At 55.9% G+C, this 10,137-nt stretch overlaps 1 protein-coding gene across 1 annotated transcript; it reads left to right on the top strand.

The window, feature by feature from the left end:
• Nucleotides 1-3,787: 3,787 nt before the first annotated feature.
• LOC104490583 (ephrin type-B receptor 2-like) lies at nucleotides 3,788-8,327 on the top strand (the record flags this gene model as incomplete). Its single annotated transcript, XM_010132885.1, has 2 exons — nucleotides 3,788-3,907; nucleotides 7,643-8,327. Coding segments are annotated over 2 exons (805 nt in total), but the record flags the coding sequence as incomplete, so codon positions are not given.
• Between the last annotated feature and the right edge of the window lie 1,810 nt (nucleotides 8,328-10,137).

The raw sequence follows: 10,137 nt of genomic DNA, 5'->3' as shown, positions 1-10,137 counted from the left end.
AGAGAGCCCATCCATTCCCGCCATGAGTATCTCCTCGGTTGTCATACTTTGATGGCCAAAAGGAACCAAGGCAACCTCCTGCCCAGGGTATGCTCCAGCAACACGTGCTTCTCCAGCTCCCAGATCACCTGGGATGGGGAAGGATGCCAGCAGTGCAAGATCTAGTCTCTTGGCAGTTACTCTCAGGGGCGATTACCTTCCCTGGGGAAATCGAGTCTTGTTTTCCTCGTGTCTTACTGGACAAAGCTCTAGCTGCCATTTCCCTCACAGACTAAGGAGCTCTGTCTGCCCCTACTTTCTCCTGGTGCAGATCCTTGCAGACCACAATCGATCATCTTGCAAACTCCTCTTTGATGAGCTTCCGCAGCCCCCCTGTGGCACTAGAACTCATCCGGCTGAAGGAGGGATAGACCCCAGGGGAGTCTCAGCCTTTGTCTTCCATGGCCAAGGTGCGTGGCAAGACCTTGTCTCGCTTTAATAAACCTTCCCGGTTTATTGGTTGCTGGTTCACATGCCCTACCAGCACTTTCAGGATGGGATGTCAGAGCAGGACTTGGCTGCATCTTCATGGGGCCTTCCTCCCACCACTGCCTCTTGCTGTGGAGATCTGAGCAGGTCTGAGCTTGGGAGAGAGGCAGAGAGAAGCACCAGCAGATGAGGGATCTGTTGATTCATTGGACATCACTCCTAGTTTTGTTTGATGGAAACATTCGTTAATGCACGTCTTTTGTCTGGAAAGAAGAAACTTCTCAGGGATGAGACCTGGAGGACCATGTGGCCTCCTTGACCCGGATGGAAGGTGAGGGGTGCTCCTGGCTGCATATACAGGCAAGATAACTCTGCCGCCAGTGGTTATTTGGGCAATAAGATGTTTGAAGTCAGCCACCAGTGGAGGGTCGAGCAAACCCACTACCACCACTGAAACCCACCCTGGCTTCACATCCGCTTCTGCAGTCCGTGGGACTGACCAGGTTCCCTCTGATTTTTGGGCACCAGATTCTCACAATTTTCTGTAACTCAGGCAAGTCCCGCTAAGTGCCCACATGCCAACCCATCTCCAGATGGACCTTAACCAGGGCAGAAGTTTGGCAGAAAAGCTGTGGCAGATTCTCACAATTTTCTGTAACTCAGGCAAGTCCCGCTAAGTGCCCACATGCCAACCCATCTCCAGATGGACCTTAACCAGGGCAGAAGTTTGGCAGAAGAGCTGTGGGGAAAGGGGCACCTTGAGGTGTGCAATGGGGACCTCGGTCCTGGGGTCCACCCTACACAACAAAGAGGGTTGATGAACAGGACCATCAGAGAAAGGAACTTGTTTTAAAGTCAAAGAATAAGGAAGCTCAGGCAGTTCAGTTATCTTGGAGATGATTCATCTGCCACCCTGAAGCACCACAAGAAGGAAGAGAGGTTTGGGGTAGCAGAGTGTACGAGTAACAGGAAGAGGGGCAGCTGGCAGCCAAACAGAGACCCAATCGAATGGAGGAGCTTTTTTATGAGAAGATAATTGACCACTGGAGAAACCTGCTCCAAACCTGCAGGTTTCTTTCTCTCCTTGCCTCGTGTCAAAAGATGATGTCCCGTGGTGGACACATCGCTCCGAGGAGATCTGCAGTCCTTCAGCTGAGGATGAGGGGCAGTGGTGGGGCCATGGGCAGCAGAGCTTTCACCGAGCTTTCAGTAAATAAAAGGCTTTTAAAAATGCAAAAATGCGTCGAATTATTATTTTTATTTGGGGAGTTATTTATACTGGTTTAGAGCATCTTCTTTCGCGCTGTAGTCGCTGCTATTAATATACTTCCCGTACTGTCATTGGTCATTAAGATGAAGTAACAAATTTAAGGTTTTTTTAAAGGAACGCAGCTTCTCGCCAGCACTGGGTGAAAAATGTTGTTTTCCTTTCAGATCAAAGTGCCACTGGTGTTTTAATGGGAAAGCCAGACCCTCCGATAAAATAAACACTGTTATTGAACTATGTAAACAAACATTCCGTTTAAAAAGAGATTTCATAAACCCGAACGACAACATTTCGGGACTCGCTGTTCTCCAGAACTCTCCCTAGTGGGAAAATTGAAAAAAGAACTGTTTTTGCATTTTTACTCTTGGAATAAACCCAAATTTTGAAATCCTGGTTTCCTGTGAGCTAGAAACCGCTGGCTTTAACCAGGAGTAACGAACAACCCACGGTCTGGAAATGATCCGCTGCCAGGCGTGGGTGCAAGGAGCGGGGAGACGGGGAGTCCATGTGCGCTGTTGGTCGCTTCTGCATCCAGGCTCGTCTCTTAAACGATGGGTCTGCTCAAGGCTGAGCTTTTCTTCCTCCGTTTTTGTTCCACAGAGCGCAAGTGGAGAGGGTGGAGATGCTTTTGGGGGACTCAGGGCAGGATGCTTCATGTTCTGGTGGTGAGGAGCAGCAGCAGGACACAGTTGCGGGCAGTATCTCTCCGTCCCTCTTGTGGCTGTGGGAACTGGCACCGTCTGTCGGGTTGTAGGGTGGTGGCTGGAGATCACAGCTACACTGGTGGTGTGGTTGGTCACTCTCAGTGAGCTGATGCGGGGTGGGTGTACCTTGTGCACCAGAAGCTTTTTCCTGAGAGCTGCAGAGCCCTGAAGCTGAACCATTCGCCTGCCCTGCATCAACTGGGAGGGCGGGGAAAGGGAAGCTGGGAGCCAAACGTCTGTGTGTCAGCATGTGTGTGCAGTAGATGTTTCCCACCATCCCGAGAGCACGCGGGAGCAGTTCACGTTCTCCCTACAGAGCAGAGGGTTATGATTTCTTCTGTGGGCAGAAGAAATGGTCTCAGCCACAGAATCACTGGCCGTGTGGTGGCCTGTACAGTCTGTCCCACAAACGTCACCCTCTCCCCACGTCCAGCCTTGGTGCACCGACAGCTTTGGGAGTGATTTCTAAGCTCCAGTTCCTAAACAGCGGAATATTGTGCTATTTTCCTACACCGTCAGCATTGAGCACGGTGTGGAAAAAACCCTGTGTGGCAACGAGCTTGTGACCGTGGGCCTGGAGATGGGCAGCTATCTGGGCTGTGGCAGCCACCTATGGAAGTGTCTGTCCAGCCTCTTTCTGATGGGGCTGTTCCCGGGTTGGATGGGAAACACCTACCCTCATTAGGCCAAGTATTGGGGTGCCATAACTTTGTTTCTCCCCCTCAGAGCATCCCCTCTCATGCCATTGGTGTAGTTAGGCCAACCTACAGCGATTTGGGATGAAAAAATCTTCAGTGCTAGAAGCTTGACGAGCTGGAGAGAGGACAAGAAGGCTTTGCTGCCTGGCTGGCTCAGGGAGACTTCTCTGTGCTGCTCAGCAGTAGCATCACCTGACCTATTTCAACCCAAATTGTCTGGAACATGAGCTTTAGCGTTGGTTTAATTTTTTAGTAATTTTAAGTCCTAAAAGTGCTGTTCTTTCCCGTGCGCTTCCACATCACCAGGGAGTCTGCCTGCCATGCAAAGTGCTGAGAAAAATATATCTCGCTTTTGGGAAAGACACTGGAAGGTGATGGAGGAAACCTGCTCAGACTTGGCTCCTCCAGGCTGTGGTACCCCAGTACCGGATTTTGGGGAGGAAAGTTCGGCTGGGCGGGTGGGTGAAGAGCACTTGTCCCCATGCGTTGCTGGAGACAAGGGCACCAGGGAGCAAGAGGCAATGGATAGAGAAGCAGATGGGAGGAGGAACCGATATGTGACTCTTCCCCAGCTGAGAGCGGCCAGAGGGCTTGGCTCAGGCTGGGCTCGATGGCTGCGGTCCTGGGCTGCCTCCTCTCCCCTTTGCCAGCCTCAGGTCATTCACTGGACGGCCACTGACTCCTTGCTTCTCCCTCCTCCTGCAGAGACGCTGATGGACTCCACAACAGCAACGGCAGAGCTGGGTTGGACGGTGCATCCTCCATCCGGGGTAAGTGATCCTGGGGGTCTGGAGCCTGGTCTGGGGCATCCTGCTGCGCGTGAGTGAAGGTGGGTTGGCTCAACAGAGGGCAGCCACTGAAGCACAGTGCTTTGGCCACGTGGAAAGGTCTAGTGGGAGGAGCACAGAAGAGGATCACAGCTGAGGTTTCCAGTAGTTTTCTAGGAGGTGACACTTCCAAAAGCCACCCCAGTGCTGGAGGAGTGTACTTCTCTCCCTGCAGCATCAGGCCAAGGTGGTGGTGGAGGAATCCTATGCTCTGTAAAGCTGGCCTGCAGCCGCACAGGGAGGGGGAGAAACAAAATGCCAAGGCCACTGTCATTTGTCCCCAGTATCCCATTGCCTGTCAACTGTACAGTGAAGGATGAGGGCATTGCCTACAGCTGCCTACAGCAGCCATTTATCAAGCTCTGAAATGACTGTCCAGCATCCCCAGCATCTCATGACAAGACATTTGCTGGCCCAGCAGCAACTGTCTCTCTGCTTTACCCATCCCAAGAGCCCCGTGAGCCAGATCCCACCACCTGAACAAGCTCCTTTAAAGAAGAGCTGGGACAAACCAGTGCATCTCTGCTCCCTTCTGCTCATGACACAAAACCAGAGTGACCTCATCCACCTCCATGTTCCAGGGGCTTGTGCGGGGCGTTGAGGTGCTTCAGAGCATCCTGCTCAGCTCTGGCTGCGGTGGCCAGCTGCAGCATGGAGCCCCGGTGCCCAACACCCCCAGACCTGCTCCGTCATGCTTGCGTGGCCCAGTCCAGGCTGGCCAAAGCCTGGAGCTGCTTCCCATCCCCATGTGTGGAGGCGATGGCTCAGGGTCCATCCACCCTCTGTGAGGACTGGATGAAGATGTTTCGGTGGACCTCACTCCGAGGCTGACAGCAAGCCCCCTCCCCGAGCCAAGCTGGCAGAAGAAAAGAAACAGCCAAGAAAAGCGTCCATCAGGGAGATTAAACCCAGCTCCCGAGCAGCTCGGCCGCCCTGCTATGCTGGGATGCGGGCGCTGCTGACACCAGTTACCCATCACCATGATAAAGCCCTGTGCCCGCCTGTGAGTCCGGCCGCCTCGCCAGTGCCGGCCCGGCCGCCGAAGGGGGATGACGGGCGCACAATAGGTGGGAGCAGAGGTCAAGTCTTTTTCTCTCCTCGCCCAGCCTTTCTTGTTTGCGGTGTTTCCATATGTAAAGCACGCCTTGCTCCCGGCTCCCCAGCCCCGCGGTAATGAGGCCTGGGCCTGCTGGAAGCCATCTCCCCGTATTATTGTGCTGCTGCCTTCTTTTGAGCTCCCGGCATGTTAATTAGAGAGCGAGGAGAAAGGGAGAGGCTTCTAATTAAGCATCGAGGAAGCGCAGGGGCTGGTGCACGGGGGTGACTTTCTCTCCCAGCTGAGAAAAGGGAGCTTGGGAGCCCCCGCTCACTGCTGCAGCGATGCGGGAGGATGCTGCGGTTCCTGAGCCTGGCTCCTGCGGTGCTCCCAGGTTCCCCATCCCCATCAGGATGGAGATGCTCATCTGGAAAGTCCAGCCTCAGCATTGCTGGTGGGTTCTCTTCCCTTCGCCACTCCGGGCAGGTCCCTGGGGAGGACTTGGTGAGCATCGTGCACCGTGCATGTCACGGGTGTCAGTGCTCCGGTGCCTTCACGGCTTCTCCCAGTGCAGCCTCGTGCAGACAAGGCATGGGTGACTGGCACGGTTGGGTGCAGCCAGCATCACCTGGAAGCCAAAAGCTGCTGGTTGCTCCACCCATTTATTGCCTCTTTGGTGATTATTAGAGATGCAAAAGCCCAAACACCTGCTTCTTCCCTGGCTGTGGAGTATCCACACCACTCACAGGTGTCCCCATGCCCTGCCACCACCTCCTGTTCATCCCCAAGCTGTAGAGACTCTCCTTCCGCCACGTGCTGCTCCTGCCTGGCCAGGGCTGAGATCTTCAGGCTCAGCCTGGGGGCCATACAGGTGTGGGTGGGGATGGGGCAGTACTGGGTGTCCCTGTGTGGTGGTGGCTGACACGCTTGTTTCGGGTGGGTGTCAGGGGTGGTCCAGGCAAGGAAGAGCCACGTCAGAGGCAGGACAGGGCAGCAAATTGCCTCCCTGTGTCTTGTCCTTGATTCCTTCACCCAACTCCCAACTGGTGCCCTAAAAAACAGGGAGATCCTGCAGTTTTCCACTGCCACACCAGATTTATTTCTGGAAAATAAAGCAAATGCTCCCCCTGTGTGTTTTGCGAGGATGCTCCCCTCCTCCCACGGCGATGGCAGCAGATTTGCAGCCACTGCCAATCAGAAGTGGTTGGAACTGTTTGGGGATCTTCCCTGACAGCCTTCTGTTGGGCTGTTAGCCTTGATGTGCAAGGAACAATCTGTCTCCCATCTCACGAGCCTCCCTCTGCAGTCCTGGATGCCCTTGAAGGCTGTTTGCAGGCCGAGGAGCTGCGGGTGCTCTGCTCCTGCTGGGTTTTCCCTGCGGACCTGCGTCCCAGCACTGGTGCTGGGTCCAGGCTGTGCTGCCACCTTGCCCTGGGTGTCATGATCCTGCATCCAGGGCAGGGTTGTGCTCAGGGTTTCACATCCGTGGGAAACAGTTCAGCTTCCACTTGAGCAGGTTTATGAACAAGCTCACAAGAAGCTGTTCCAGCTGGCCAGGACTGTGTCACACGCTCGCTGGACCCTGGTCCCTACTGCCAGCATCACGAGGGTGCTACGCATGGGGAGCGGGCAGCACAGGGAGATGCTCTGCCCTTCAGAAAGCTCCGGGCTAGGGATGTTGCTCTGGTAAGCCAAGTGAAAGGTTCTCCTCCCACGAAGACCCTTTCCCATCTGTGCTCACCACGGAGCGGTGCCAGGTTACAAGCTCTGCCCTTGCCCGGTGCATCACCCTCCCTGAAGTCTCCCCATCCGACAAAGGATGGAGACCACCACAAGCACTGCAGGATTTGGAAAAAGCAGCCTGGGAAAAGGGCAAGGAACGGGACAGGTCCAGGAGGTGTCACAGCAACTTTGAGCTCTGTGGAGAATCCTCCAGAGCTGGCAGTCAGCCATTGGTCAGCTGGGGGGTTCTCGGCTGAGCTTCCCATTGGGAGGCTACTAGCCCCTTGCACCGCCGGCTGCCCACCCCTCACAGCAGTGCTCAGGCTGGAGCCGGCAGAGGTTTTACAGCCGCTCCTGAGAAAGCAGGTCCTGTCTGCCACGTCTGTAAGCGTAGCGGCACTGATGGGAATACATCTGCTAAAGGCATCGTGTTACTTTGCCGGGAGGCTCCACCGTACAGCACAGTGCACCCCACGGGGCAGCAGCACCCACTAAAGACATCGCTGCCTGCAGAGGTGGGGCTTGGCCCTGCCACCCAGCAGAGATGCTTTACCTTAAATCTGGGCATGGAGCAGGGTGCTGCTGGCAGCGAGGTGGCCCTGAGCTCTGCTGAGGGCTTGGGCCACCTTGTTTCCACGGCGCGGAGCCTGCCTGGCATGCAGGGTGGGTCAAACCCTGCTGGTGCAGGACAGAGGTGCGGAGGCGTGGAGTGCTTGCAGGGTGTGCTGGAGCTGTGCTGGGGCGAGGTGCTGGGCACCGATGCGGCTGTCTGTGTGAAGGGGTGGGCATGGCGTGGGGCAGGGCAGCTCGTGCTGGCAGAAGCTGGCTGCTTGGCATGCAGTGGGGTTGGGAAAAGGTGAGGTGGGTGGGGAACATCAGTTTGGTGGCAGCCCCTTGATGTTCTTGTGTCCTGTCCGCAGTGGGAAGAGGTGAGCGGGTATGACGAGAACATGAACACAATTCGTACCTACCAGGTGTGCAACGTCTTTGAGTCCAGCCAAAACAACTGGCTCCGGACCAAGTACATCCGGAGGAGAGGAGCTCACCGCATCCACGTGGAGATGAAATTTTCTGTCAGGGACTGCAGCAGCATCCCTAATGTCCCAGGCTCCTGTAAGGAGACTTTTAACCTCTACTATTTCGAGTCGGACTTTGACTCGGCCACCAAGACTTTTCCTAATTGGATGGAGAATCCTTGGATGAAGGTGGACACGATTGCTGCCGACGAGAGCTTCTCGCAGGTGGACCTAGGTGGGCGGGTGATGAAGATTAACACCGAGGTGCGCAGTTTTGGGCCAGTCTCCAAGAATGGCTTCTACCTGGCCTTCCAGGACTATGGAGGCTGCATGTCCTTGATTGCTGTCCGCGTCTTCTACCGCAAGTGTCCCCGCGTGATCCAGAATGGGGCCGTCTTCCAAGAAACCCTCTCAGGAGCTGAGAGCACCTCGCTGGTGGCAGCCCGGGGAACATGCATCACCAATGCTGAGGAGGTGGATGTGCCCATCAAGCTGTACTGCAATGGTGATGGCGAGTGGCTGGTGCCCATTGGCCGCTGCATGTGCCGGGCGGGCTACGAGTCGGTGGAAAACGGGACCATCTGCAGAGGTAACCACTTGCCTTCGGTCTCACTCCATCCGCTCGTCTCGCTGCCAATGGGCTATGCTGCTGGTGGCAGTTGGGATTTGCAGCTGGGATCAGCACAAACTGCCTGGGAGTGACCTCCTTGGGTAGGGGCGGGAGAGGAGCATGTGAGGACATGGGAGAGGAGCGTGTGTGTGGATGCTGACTCCTTCCCCAGCATCCTGATTCCCATCCCGGGCTCATACACCCTTTGTAGAGCTCCGGGTCCTCAGGGCCACCGGGTCATACGTGTTGCTCATGCCCTCTGTACCCTCCAGGATTTGGAGGGACATACATGACTGTAGCCATGGTGTGTGCCACTGAGCTGAAGTCACCTCCCAAAATACTGGGGCTGGTTTCACTTTGGTTTGAGCTCTGTACCGTGGCATGGGCTGAAATATTTCTGGGGTGAGCGGAGCAGGAGTGCAGGCACCCAAAGGTGATGCAGTGGGAGGGGGCAGGTTGTCTGCAGCATTTTCCTGGTGAGGGGCAAATGGCCCAGAGAGGGACATGGTCACGGGCTGTTCATCAGGGCAAGGATCCCCTCTCCAGCCTGGGCACCTCCAAGCTGGGCACCCTGAGCTCCCTCAGCAGCTGGAGGTCTCCTGCCATGTAGATGTTCTCCTGCCCCTGTAGATGTTCAAAGCAGACTCCAGGAGTGCCAGCTCAGCTCAGCTGAGCACCACAGAGCCAGCATGGTCTTGAGCAAGTGAGAGGCTCTGCACCATCCTTCCTGAAAGCATTGAGAAAAGAGCTGCTGGGGTTCAGGAGAGAGATGGGGACCCGAGAGCTGCATGTTTAATGGGCACCTGTGGCTGTACCATGCACAGAGCAAGCCATGGTGCTTGGCAAACAGGCTCTTCCCTCCTTGTCCTGGCTGAACATCAAAACCCCATTTCAGTTTCGATAGCATCGGCACACTGCGAGCAGAACTGAGGTTTCTCTGAGATCAATTATAGATACGTCGGTGGGCACTGCAGAGCGTGAGGAAGGAACTGCGTCTCCTCGCTCCTTGCTGCGGGAAGGGGTGGCTGGGTAGCACCAAGCAAGCATGGCGATGGGGAGATGGATGCACTGGAGAGGGGGACAGAGCCTGGCCATGCTGAGTTAGAACTGCGAGTTGGACGGTCCCCTTGGAGAGGTCATCGTGTTGCCTTCTGGTGGTTGGGCTGCTCACATGTCAAGCTGCAGGTCCTGACGTGCTACGGGTGTCAGTTAATACCGAGTTTTGAGCTACTCCTCACTGCGCCAATGACTGTCTCTTCCCACCTAACTAGGGGTGTTCAAGTGTCCTCCAGCTGTGGCAGGGACAGTGCTGGGGACGGGGACAGTGGGGACGTGCTGCTGCAGGCAGCGTGGAGAGGGAGCCTGGCTAATCCCAGCCTTGAAGGGAAGACTCGTGTTTTACGACGCCCAAGTGAAGCATTCGTAGCAACGCCAGAAAGCCGAAATGATTGATGTCAGCTTTTCCATCTCAGCATTTTTGTATTTCCCAAGCAGACCCAGCCCTGCGCAGCGCTTTGCTCTGGTGCAGCTCCGGTTTCTTGGGGCTCCCCCGTCCTGCTGCCAGCCCAGCCAAGCGATGGTCCCCTCGCACACCCCAGGACTCCCAGACTCCCTGTTCCTGCAGCCTGGCCTGGCGGGGCCGTGCGGGGAGGCAGAGCAGGCAGGAGCTGGGGGCCAAGGTGGAGGGAGCGAGCAGGAGGGAGAGACCAGGTCTCCTCTTTGTCTGCGCAGCAGCAGGATTTTGGGAGGTCCAGTACCTCGGCAGCTGTTTCTCCAGCCGGGGCTGGCG

This window comes from Buceros rhinoceros, unplaced genomic scaffold (genome assembly GCF_000710305.1).
Source record: "Buceros rhinoceros silvestris isolate BGI_N320 unplaced genomic scaffold, ASM71030v1 scaffold12093, whole genome shotgun sequence".
In the NCBI taxonomy this organism is placed as follows: Eukaryota; Metazoa; Chordata; class Aves; order Bucerotiformes; family Bucerotidae; genus Buceros; species Buceros rhinoceros.
The sequence above is the reverse complement of the archived record's forward strand: the minus strand, read 5'-3'. Positions and strand labels throughout refer to the sequence as shown.